Here is a 12,319-nt window from a genome sequence, read left to right as displayed (position 1 = left end):
AAACAGAACAAAGAAAATTCGAAAGGTTATGATTTTAAAATTTGTTGTTTAATTAAATGTTTAATCCAATATTTGGTGGAGAAGAGTAAAAATATACATTTTTATTTCAATTTTCAGCTTAGTTGAAATTCCGTGATTTCTAAATTAAAATCGATTCAAATTATTCTTTTCAAATGCGGTAATTTATTTGGTGAGTTAGTAGCATCAAAAAGCACAAGTAAATTTATTTTCTACAAGTATATTTTGTTTTACGAGTTTAAGACTAATTGAAATTACTCGCTCTTTTGTTGTTCAAATTTCATAGAATTTATTTCAATCACAAATTCAAAAGCAAGACTTCTACATCAATAAGAACATTACTAGGTCAACTAGAGCACCGAGTCAAAAGACAATAGTCAAAAGACCTGTGTGTACATTAAATTGATTAAAACAAAACAATAGTAATACAAAACAAAACAATTATTGTGACTTCTCCAAGAAATGCCCATCAGTGAAGGCGTGGTGGAACTCAGTGACGTAGGAGCACCGAGTCAAAAGACAATAGTCAAAAGACCTGTGTGTACATTAAATTGATTAAAACAAAACAATAGTAATACAAAACAAAACAATTGTGACTTCTCCAAGAAATGCCCATCAGTGAAGGCATGGTGGAACTCAGTGACGTAGGGCGTAACAAAGAAAGGGTTATGTGATTTGATATACTTTTAGTTGTTCTGAAGATGACATCAAGAGATGACGAAACGTGTCATTTCCTGCTGTCATTTGTTTTATATTAAAGTGTAGTTTTTTACGCTTTTATGAATGAATAAATTTTATTTTCTCGAGTGATAAAAAAGAAAAAAACGTTTAATATTTATATTTTTCAGAGAAATTTGGTTCTGTATAGAACAGAGGTGTAAAAAAGTAGAATTAAAATCGATATTAAAAAAAAAAAATCAATATAGTAAGTGATAACCTAATAATATAGTCATAAACCATTAAAAAAATGTGCAAACACTCCCACAGTTCATCCTCTAACAGTCACAACATCCCAAAATGTTCTCTCCTCTACTTCACACTAACACACTGTATAAGTCTCTTCTTCATATTAACACCCTGTGTACTGGGCCATCAAGCCCCTGGCCCCTACGTCATAAACCCCTCCAACCGACTAGATAACTACTGGTTAGACCCGGTCCATATAGACCGCTACAGACGCTCCAAATTCCGCAACATCCCAAAATGTTCTCTCCTCTACTTCACACTAACACACTGTATAAGTCTCTTCTTCATATTAACACCCTGTGTACTGGGCCATCAGGCCCCTGGCCCCTACGTCATAAACCCCTCCAACCGACTAGATAACTACTGGTTAGACCCGACCCATATAGACCGCTACAGACGCTCCAAATTCCGCGCCTACGAGAACTGTAGCGACCTGAGAGCGACCATCAGCGGCCTATACGAAGCCGTGGTCGATGAAACACTAGAGCGAGTGCTGAATGAGACAGAACACGTGGATGTTTCACTGCTCGACACGAATGAAACAGCCAGGTTGGGCAACTCTAAGGTGGATACGTTGGTGAAGAAGTATTTTTATTTCAAGTCCAAGTACTACTTTGAAATTAACACTTGGTAAGTAAGATATAAAAGCTTCATGATTATGACATTAGCAACTTTGAAAAGTTTCTTTGCCTTTTGCCAAGAAAATATATAAAACCAAATATGAACCAAAGTTTTTATTATTTAATGTATGTACCTACGTCAGATATTGTTCATAGATGTTTCCTCTAACATAGGCCTTTGAAATTCGGTACTTTTAATTAAAATAATTATTAAACTTATTCTGCATCAGAACTGATTTAGTGATGCGGGAGTAAAGGGACTTTTCAGTCTTATTCTGGCAGCAAAAACAGGGTATATTCTATTCGACTTCTGTTATCTAACAACAGTTTTTCACTATGTGGTACAATTTGTCAAATACATCCCCACTCCAGTTCGATTTCAATCGGTATCTAGTCACCAATAGAAGCACACAGTCCACACTGTACATCCGTGTTTTAACAGCACCATCTTCCAAACAGGCCATCAGGAGTGGTAATATAGTGTCCAGTGTACCGGGAGACATACTAACAGATTGCTCACTGGTCATGCTAACTAGAGCTACACTGTCAATATGACCTTCAGAAGACGGACACTCGGGATTTTGACTGGTCGTGCTATCACCGCTAATGTTGGGCCCAGAAGACATGCTATCAGAGCCGTAGCATGTCCCGGAGGTCATGCTACAGAGACAGGAGCGTAGGGCGGCCACGGCGGCGGTTCTGAGCGCCTCCTGAGATCTTCCGGCTCTCCATACGAGATGAACTGATAGTATGTCTGTGGAATACAACAATAGAGCAATTGCGCTGATTTAGGTGGGGTTTTGAAAGTCAAAGAGCAGAAAAAATGAGGAATTAGGGAATTTTTCTTTTTCTTCTATGACTTCTAGATCCCGAGATAAATCCATTTAAAAAATACCGGTCAATCTTGAACTCTGACGTCACGGCATACGCTCTCGTACTGATAGTATGTCTGTGGAATACAACAATAGAGCAATTGCGCTGATTTAGGTGGGGTTTTGAAAGTCAAAGAGCAGAAAAAATGAGGAACTAGGGAATTTTTCTTTTTCTTCTACGACTTCTAGATCCCGAGATAAATCCATTTAAAAAATACCGGTAAATCTTGAACTCTGACGTCACGGCATACGCTCTCGTACGCGATGACGTCACATTAACTGTCCCGAGCACAGCTTGCTTGCAGACAACATATTGGCTTTGATTTCACTACTCTTCAAACTTTTTGATTAGAACGGCAAATAAAAATTGAATTTTCAACCTTTAAAATTACTTTTTCGGATTTTTGACCTCAGATTTGGATTTTTCACAACTTTTTACCTGGATATTATCGACCTTTCATCCTTATTTTATTTTTAATTTTTTTTTCTTTTTTTTTCAACCTAAATGCAACACTTCTATTATTGGAATCAAACTAAATGTCTACCCATCAGCTCTACTTCTTACCTTGTATAATTCTATTGATGACCGGTGCTAGGTTGAGTACAGAGGCCAAGGCACTGTTAGGATTATCCAAGCATTGACATAGGAGCAGTAACATTTTCAGTATAAGATTAGCTCTACTTCTTACCTTGTATAATTCTATTGATGACCGGTGCTAGGTTGAGTACAGAGGCTAAGGCACTGTTAGGATTATCCAAGCATTGACATAGGAGCAGTAACATTTTCAGTATAAGATTAGCATCATTGTCCGGTTGTACAACCTGAGTGAAGATAGCCACTACTGTGTCCATGTGAGACGGACTGAGACCTCCGCCTGAAATAAGAAATGGATTGGGGGTATTGAAATAATGAAAAATAAATAACTTGTGTTTACAAAACAGGAATTTGTTGACACAGGGGAGTATCGAACCCGCAACTTCTCAACCGTAAGTCATACAGTACTAAAAGTAGCACCATTCGATTCGGGGTGAAAAATCACATTGATTAGAATATTCACATCTGAATGACCAAATGTTTTCGATGTCTCTTACCGTTTTTACGAAATAAGGGTTAAGCAACAATGACTTTGGTTAATATCAGGATGGGTGACTATCCGATTTTTGCCAAATTGTTACAGTCGCGTCCTTGGACCATATCGGGATAGCATACCAAATTTCATCGCTTTACGACAAACGGTTCTTGAGATATTTTGTTCCCAACCTTTTCAACATTTCCCCCGAAATGAGGGTTAAGTAACAATTACTTTGGTTAATATCTGGATGGGTGATTGTCCGATTTTTACCAAATTGTTACAGTCGCGTCCTTGGACCATGCCGGGATAGCATACCAAATTTCATCGCTTTACGACAAACGGTTCTTGAGATATTTTGTTCCCAACCTTTTCAACATTTCCCCCGAAATGAGGGTTAAGTAACAATTACTTTGGTTGATATCTGGATGGGTGACTATCCGATTTTTACCAAATTGTTACAGTCGCGTCCTTGGACCATGCCGGGATAGCATACCAAATTTCATTTCTCTACGATAAACCGTTCTTGAGATATTTTGTTCACAACTATTTACTTTTTCCCATTTAAACCTGTAGTACGTACATACGTACGTACGTACGTTACGTACAGACCATGGGCTAAAAACCACTTTTTTGGAATCAGGGGACCCCAAAACGGATATTTCCACCCATTTCCCGATTTTGAAAATTTGGACCGATTGCAATACTTTCTCATTACCTTGTATAGGTTCCCTATACGTAAGGGTAATAGAAAGTAAAAATAAATATGAAAGTATTTACTTTAAAAAAAGAACGAATAAGGATATGTATGTACTCACGTATATTAGGATACGACAGGATCGCATCCAGAACGCATCTCCACGGCGAACTAACGCACCAGTCGTCACTCACGTATTGGTCAACCTGTCCGTTCCACCTATGTATTGTTGATTCAAAAATAAATAAGAATGTATTTACTTAAAAAAAAAAGAACGACTAAGGATATGTATGTATGTACTCACGTATATTAGGATACGACAGGATCGCATCCAGAACGCATCTCCACGGCGAACTAACGCACCAATCCTTAACGTCCGTGACGCATGCGTTTAAAACTGACGCACTCAACTCCCTGAACATATCCGCCTGGGAATCGAACCCTGCACTCTGGCTTAGGAGACCCAGGAGCTGATGGGAACTGTCCAGCTCTGATGGTCTGGAGGAGAGACCGCGGATTGTGATGAGAAGAGTGAATAGGGATTGAGTGATGCTAGATTGCTGAGAGACAGGTAATTGTTGAGTTACACTTGCTTCTTGATTGAGGGCTTGACTGTCTGATTGATTGGAGGGTTGAGTATCCAATGGCTCTTGAGTGACGACTGATTGAGCGGGAGTGTCCGATGATTGTTGAGTGGTACTTGGTTGTTGAGTGCAATTCGTTTGTTGAGTAGAACTTGATTGTTGATTGAGTAGAGAGGGATATGATTTGAGAAGAGTAGAAACGATGGAAAGAAGACGAGATTGATATTCTGCCTGAAAAGAAAAACATAACATTCCGTCAATGGCGAATGGGTTGAGCATGAGTGCGAAAGGCATCCACTCGTAAAATTTGTAGCCAAAACCAAATGTCAGCCCAAAGCAATCACCTCAGTTAGGGCGGATTGAGAGGCTGACGAAAAACACCGACCCCGTCTGAACACGGGAAAAGTCGAAGAAAAAAATAGCTTCCTTTTTCAATAATCTTTTTATTAATTTCCATCTTTCCAGAATCATTTTACACGGCTTACCTCTCTATTCTGACAGATATGAGGCTGACTCAGGAAGCGCGCTATCTTGTCCATCTCCACAGCCACCTCGTCCACACGTCCACCCTTCAGAATGGCAGCCAATACTGTTATATGTCCCTGAGTACACGCCTCGTCCAGAGTGGGCAGGATGAGAGGGCAGTAGACAGACGGAGGTACGAAGTAGCCTATCATTTCAGCCGCACGCTCTACCTGGAGAAAGAAAAATGAAAAAGAAAAAGAAAAAAATAACAGGAAAATTGAGTTGCATTCATAATCACAGCAACAACGTGCTATCCCCGCTGTCTTAAAACACACCGCGGCATGAGGAGAGTTGCCTTCCAGCTTCTGTTATCGAGTCGCATTCATTAAACCTCGAATATATTTGAGCAGAATACTGGGCCTTAGTGCACCCAACGTCTTGAGACTCTCTGAAATCAGATAGAAATGAGTACATTAAATAATTATGAGTACCTATATGTAAGTATCCTTGTATTCATTTATACTTGTCCTTGTATTCCTTCATTAAACCCATCATTCATTCAGTACAAAATGGTTCGCGAAATCCGAAATCTCAGTGGGCAAATAAAAAGGGGTCCAAAAAAGAGTGCACTGAATGAATTTTTTACATTATATACCTCGTACTTACGTTATCTCGTACTGCACTCTCCTCATCATTACAAGCACGATACATCATAGTTAGTACACTGGGAATATGCTGCACGATATTATGTTCCTCATGCTGACTTAGGCTACAGAGGAGTTGTGCTGATTTGATGCGGACTTGGGGCAACCAATGGAAGAGCTCGGTTTGGAGGGCGGGTAGAAACTTGGACATTTCCCTTTGCACGAGGACACGACAGCCTATGGGAGAGAAAATATTGGATTGTGTTATTTACTTAACGAGGGAGTGTCTGGCTGGGGAACGTTAAACAGGGAGTATACCAGAGCCTGTGTTTCGTTCGCTAAAGAAATAGCAAAGGTTGAGTGCGAAGGCCATCCACTCGGAAAATTTGCAGCCAAAACCAAATGTCAGCCCAAAGCAATCACCCTAGTCAGGGCGGATTGAAAGACAGACGAAAAACGTCGAACGCGTCGGTACACGGGAAAAGGCGAAGAAGTTATTTAACGTGGTAGGATTCTCAGAAAAGTTTGAGTCTACTCAATTCAGTTCACTTACCCAGATTAGGTCTAGGTACTCCGGCAGGATAATGAGTCAACTCTTGAGTCAGAAACTCCATCTTATCCTTGAGTCTACTCAATTCATTCAGTTCACTTACCCAGATTAGGTCTAGGTATTCCGGCAGGATAATGAGTCAAGATTGCTCACTGGTCATGCTAACTAGAGCTACACTGTCAATATGACCTTCAGAAGACGGACACTCGGGATTTTGACTGGTCGTGCTATTACCGCTGACATTTGGCTCGTGGGTCATGCTATCAGAGCCGTAGCATGTCCCGGAGGTCATGCTACAGAGACAGGAGCGCAGGGCCGCCACGGCGGCGGTTCTGAGCGCCTCCTGAGATCTTCCGGCTCTCCATACGAGATGAACTGAGAGTATGTCTGTGGAATACAACCATTACAATTACAACATGTTTTTGTTTACTTTTAATAGGTTAAACACACGGCCTTGCTGCTTAGCGTCTAAATAAATAATAGGTTATTAGCCAGTCTAGTTAGATTGCAGAGTAGCACGTCTACCTTGTAAGCGCTAGGTCGTGAGTTCGATTCCACAATTCTTTGAACTATTTCAGTAGAACGGAAAAGGAAATTTGAATTTTCGACCTTTAAATTTTAAAAAACCATGTAATTACTTTTTAGGTGTTCTTACCTCACATTTCGATTTTTACAACTTTTTATATGGAAATCGACCTTTTTTTTAACCCAAATGCTTCATTTCTATTGGAATCAAATCACTTCTATTGGACTCAAACTAAATGTCTACCTATCAGCTCTACTTCTTACCTTGTATAATTCTATTGATGACCGGCGCTAGGTTGAGTACAGAGGCTAAGGCACTGTTAGGATTATCCAAGCATTGACATAGGAGCAGCAACATTTTCAGTATAAGATTAGCATCATTGTCCGGTTGTACAACCTGAGTGAAGATAGCCACTACTATGTCCATGTGAGACGGACTGAGACCTCCGCCTGAAATAAGAAATGAATCTCACACTATCTACTACCTATCTACTCACACTTACTTACCCAGATTAGGTCTAGGTACTCCGGCAGGATAATGAGTCAACTCTTGACTCAGAAACTCCATCTTATCCTTGAGTCTACTCGGTTCAATTCACTTACCCAGATTAGGTCTAGGTACTCCGGCAGGATAATGAGTCAACTCTTGACTCAGAAACTCCATCTTATCCTTGAGTCTACTCAATTCATTCATTTCACTTACCCAGATTAGGTCTAGGTACTCCGGCAGGATAATGAGTCAACTCTTGACTCAGAAACTCCATCTTATCCTTGAGTCTACTCAATTCATTCAATTCACTTACCCAGATTAGGTCTAGGTAAGGGCAGGATAATGAGTCAACTCTTGACTCAAATTGTCCATTGCCTTCACCTGAATTGATGGCAACTCATCGCAGAGACTGAAAATCACAAGATAGAGGGAACTGTAAGGTCTTATCGTCACGAAAGCAAAGACGGGATGGAAGAAAGCCAGCAGTTCCAAGGAAGAATCCTAATCTGTTTAGGATAAAATCCGCCCTGGACGAAAATCGAACCCGCGACTTAGCGCTTACACTACCAACCAAGCTAACTAGGATGGCTAAGCTCTTTTTTAAACATTTTTCAGTTCAATACATAAAATGTAAAATATTTTTCTATTCAATTTCAATTTATTATGGTGTGTCAAGAGTCAAAACAAGTCCCTTTTATCAAGACAATTAAAAAAGTGTTTCAACTTTATGAGCTTTCAAAACCACCCAGAGATCTTACAATAATATGAGGTTGCTTAGCTTGGCACCCTATGTGCTCCCACCACTCACTTACCAAGTTAGAATCAGAGGTATGATCTTGGCAAAGTAAGAATATCTATCAGGTAGCTCTAGGAGCCATCTGGTGGCCACTTCCAGAACTTCTGATCTAACGCTAGGGTTCTGATCAAATAGACGTTCGGCAAGAGGCCCCGTGACGTCATTCAGACTTTTGTTATTACCGTACAGAACTGCATCACCTGGGAACAAGGCGATTCAACTTACTTACTTAATCTTACCTAATAACAGTGGTGTTAAAGAGGAACAAGTATGATGTAAATACAAGGGTCTCATTAGAATATGTCCTTTTTCAAGGAACCCTCTGCAAGAATATGACAGGGAGCTGTTGGAACTGAAACAAGAGAGGTCTTATCATCCCAAAATTGAAGTTAGGAGAATAGGATAAGGAAAAAGTTAGCTGTTCCAAGGAAGAACCTTACCTGTTTTGGACAACACTATGAAACTGCACACTGCTGTGTACTCATTTACTCATTAAAATACACTGCTTTTTTTCTCCTCAGATAACTACTTGTGTATTGAAGTAAATTGTTAGGGCATTAAGATACACTACTATCTCCTCAGATAACTAATCAATTCTCACGTATGAAAGTAAATATTGTTATGGCATACCTATCACTTACCTACAGCCTGCACAGTAGCACATCTCACTCGACTATGCCTGTGTGCCAAATTGGCCACCAGGGGCGCCACCAAGCACTCTCCACTCTGATGAAATTGCCTCGCATTGCCCCGAGCAATACTCGACACAAGCTGGGCACACAGGACTTTGACCTCCGCATAGGGGTCGGGTAGACTCGTTGTGAGAATGGAGAGGAGGTCCGGATAGATGGAGACCTTTTTCAAGGAACCCTCTGCAAGAATATGACAGGGAGCTGTTGGAACTGAAACAAGAGAGGTCTTATCATCCCAAAATTGAAGTTACGAGAATAGGTTAAGGAAAAAGTCAGCTGTTTCAAGGAAGAACCTTACCTGTTTAGGACAACACTATGAAACTGCACACTGCTGTGTACTCATTTACTCATTAAAATACACTGCTCTTTTTCTCCTCAGATAACTACTTGTGTATGAAAGTAAATTGTTAGGGCATTAGGATACACTACTCTTATCTCCTCAGATAACTAATCAATACTCATGAAAGTAAATTGTTAGGGCATTAGGATACACTACTCTTATCTCCTCAGATAACTAATCAATACTCATGTATGAAAGTAAATATTGTTAGAGCATATCACTTACCTACAGCCTGCACAGTAGCACATCTCACTCGACTATGCCTGTGTGCCAAATTGGCCACCAGGGGCGCCACCAAGCACTCTCCACTCTGATGAAATTGCCTCGCATTGCCCTGGGCAATACTCGACACAAGCTGGGCACACAGGACTTTGACCTCCGCATAGGGGTCGGGTAGACTCGATGTGAGAATGGAGAGGAGGTCCGGATAGATGGAGATGAGAGCAGATGTGTTACAGTGGACAAGGAGACAATGGAGAAGCTGCAGGAGGTGAAGACGAACCTGTGGGATGAGGGAGATTGGAAGAGGAAAAGTTATCATGGTCCTTTTATGGGGAAAAAATTAATTAATTTACCTAATTAGGTAACTTTTTTATTCTTTATTATCAAAGAAAAATATTTTTTTTTTTTTTAATATCAATAAAAAATAAAAATAAATTAAGCCACTGTTAATTACATTAACCAGACATAATGTTTACATATCTCTATATCTATTTCTAATTTCATTCAATGTTGGAAAAATGTTGGAAAGGCAATTCATAATTTTTAAGAATTCTAAAGATGAGAGAATTTTAGCAGCTATGTCTACCTAGCACATTCAACACATCAGGCCGGGTTGTGATTGACTGGAAAAAAAGTTCCTCTACCTGAAATAAGTGCCTAGTGAGAAAAAAAGAAATATGTAAAGTAAAATAGTTTTAAGCCTCATTCAACCCAGGATACCTCATCTCTTCAATATCTTACTTCTTCTGAGCTTTCGTAAGCTTGATCCAAAGTAAACTTCTGCCGAGCAATGTAAACCAGTTGATTGGTGAAATCTCTGGAAAAGGTTTCATCTTCTTTCTTGATGGTGATGTCAGATTTTTTACAATTCCCATTGGAAGAAGGGACCTTTGGATTTTGACCAACAACTTGAACTAATTCATCACCAGAACCTGAGAACATGTCAGAGCTTTTCAGTTGCAGTTCCTTCTCTATTAAACCTCCAAAAAATGTCAAAAAATAAAAAAAGAGGTAGGTAGGTAGGTTGTAATAGAAATGGTGTCTAAGTAAGTACCTAGGTACCTAGTGAGATTACTCTTCCCTTTAGAAATAAATAATCACAACCAGCTACATTCCTGAAAGCAAATTCATGCCTAAGTGCATGCATGCCTCATAACATGTTTCCAACATAAAATGACCCAAAGGTGTGTTTTTTTTTCAATTGGGCTTGATCAGATGTCTGGATCCCTCATAGAAGGGTTAAAGTACCTACCTACATAATAGCTGTCAAGTCAGATCTACAGTTCATTTACCTGTTACTTTATCATCTTACCGAGTGATTTGTCAGGTTCTTGTTTGAAGCAGACAAATTTTTCAACAATATCTTCCAAAACAGAGATAGCCTGTTCTCGGCATGCTTCTCTGCCGAATCGGTTCGTGTAAAGATACACAGGCGTGCTTACTGGAACTTGGCCTGGCGCACTGCCGTGCGCTCAGACCAAATTACAGAAAAAAATATACCCAAAATTGAGAAAATAAAATTAAACATAATAGCTGTCAAGTCAGATCTACAGTTCATTTACCTGTTACTTTATCATCTTACCGAGTGATTTGTCAGGTTCTTGTTTGAAGCGGACAAATTTTTCAACAATATCTTCCAAGACAGAGATAGCCTGTTCTCTGCATGCTTCTGCTTTATCGTCAATACAAGACAGTATGCTCGGATAATGAGTATGAATAAGGGCCTTGAGTGAATCCTCTGAATGATTTCCATTGTTTATCTCGGATTTGAGGTCTGACAGTGCTTGGAGTCTACGTTTCTTATCAGCCGATGACAAAATGTTGATGTTGTTTTCTATTTTAGTTTGCAGTAGAGGTTTTTCATTGGGATGATCTGTCATTATGGTCATTCCTGTTGAATGGCTGGAAAATAAGGAAAGATTGCTAATTTGTGAGGGAAAGAAGAGGGATGGACAGGTTTTCTTCTTCTTCTTCTTCTTCTTCTTCTTCTTCTTATTTCATTGGGGTGATCTGTCATTATGGTCATTCCTGTTGAATGGCTGGAAAATAAGGAAAGATTGCTAATTTGTGAGGGAAAGAAGAGATGAGGGATGGATAGGTTTTCTTCTTCTTCTTCTTCTTCTTCTTCTTCTTCTTCTTCAATAGATTTGATAGAGGGGACTGTAACATTTTAGGTCTAATTCAAGGATTAATTCATGCACGGGAAAATGGGGGTTTTATCCCCCTCTCTTAGAGGTGTTTTAACTCTGGAATACCACGTCATTTACAACAGTGATTGGTTCAAGGACTGTTCTAGATATAGTTTTGAGATTCACAGTCCTAGGTCTGTCAGACCATCTGAGCATGAGTGTCTGGGCATAATGGGAAACCATTTCTTAAGAACAAGAGATTTAAATACAACCTTTGGTACATACCAAGTTCTTCTGAGCGGAAGATGAAGTCAAAGAAGCGCAGTTAGAAGATGACAAAGTGGCAGAAATAGGAGCTGAATATGAGTCTATCCTACGCAAACCTACTTATAAACTAGTGGACAAAGAAGTTAAGATGCTACAAAAATATCAAGTTATCGTCCCTGCTTGTAGTGTATGCTTGATGATACTTGGTCCTGTAGCTGTAGTCGTAGTGATACTTGGTCTTGTAGTCCTGCACGTAGGGGCGTGTATAGTTGAATGTGTTCAGTCCCTGCTTGTAGTGTATGCTTGATGATACTTGGTCCTGTAGCTGTAGTCGTAGTGATACTTGGTCTTGTAGTCCTGCACGTAGGGGCG

General features: G+C 39.8%; 2 protein-coding genes across 2 annotated transcripts; both read right to left on the bottom strand.

Annotated features, from left to right (window-relative positions):
* Positions 1-1,921: 1,921 nt before the first annotated feature.
* On the bottom strand, positions 1,922-7,753 carry LOC103513389 (dynein assembly factor 5, axonemal-like). The gene is made up of 6 exons (XM_017445798.2): positions 7,519-7,753; positions 5,959-6,173; positions 5,313-5,522; positions 4,548-5,058; positions 3,166-3,351; positions 1,922-2,358 (listed from the first exon to the last, which is right to left on the bottom strand). Exons 1-6 carry the CDS (start codon positions 7,577-7,579, stop codon positions 1,922-1,924), a joined length of 1,620 nt encoding a protein of 539 aa, XP_017301287.1. The 5' UTR covers positions 7,580-7,753.
* Positions 7,754-7,825: 72 nt separating this feature from the next.
* Positions 7,826-11,980, bottom strand: LOC103513388 (dynein assembly factor 5, axonemal). Its single transcript, XM_026826597.1, has 6 exons — positions 11,966-11,980; positions 11,134-11,453; positions 10,293-10,483; positions 9,555-9,831; positions 8,314-8,497; positions 7,826-7,910 (listed from the first exon to the last, which is right to left on the bottom strand). Exons 2-6 carry the CDS (start codon positions 11,438-11,440, stop codon positions 7,826-7,828), a joined length of 1,044 nt encoding a protein of 347 aa, XP_026682398.1. The 5' UTR covers positions 11,441-11,453; positions 11,966-11,980.
* Positions 11,981-12,319: the final 339 nt, after the last annotated feature.

Source organism: Diaphorina citri, unplaced genomic scaffold (assembly GCF_000475195.1).
Source record: "Diaphorina citri unplaced genomic scaffold, Diaci psyllid genome assembly version 1.1 scaffold965, whole genome shotgun sequence".
Lineage (NCBI taxonomy): Eukaryota > Metazoa > Arthropoda > Insecta > Hemiptera > Psyllidae > Diaphorina > Diaphorina citri.
This window is presented reverse-complemented; position numbering and strand designations above follow the sequence as displayed.

Coding starts and splice junctions, on each gene's coding strand:
- LOC103513389 (XM_017445798.2), bottom strand. CDS start 7,579: ATGGAGTTTCTGAGTCAAGAGTTGACTCATTATCCTGCCGGAGTACCT. Junction 6,174..7,518: donor AGTACCTAGACCTAATCTGG/GTAAGTAAGTGT, acceptor TCTCTCCCATAG/GCTGTCGTGTCCTCGTGCAA. Junction 3,352..4,547: donor CCTGTCGTATCCTAATATAC/GTGAGTACATAC, acceptor TTCTTATTTCAG/GCGGAGGTCTCAGTCCGTCT.
- LOC103513388 (XM_026826597.1), bottom strand. CDS start 11,440: ATGACCATAATGACAGATCATCCCAATGAAAAACCTCTACTGCAAACT. Junction 10,484..11,133: donor AGAACCTGACAAATCACTCG/GTAAGATGATAA, acceptor ACATGTTCTCAG/GTTCTGGTGATGAATTAGTT. Junction 8,498..9,554: donor TGCTACTGTGCAGGCTGTAG/GTAAGTGATATG, acceptor CCTTGTTCCCAG/GTGATGCAGTTCTGTACGGT.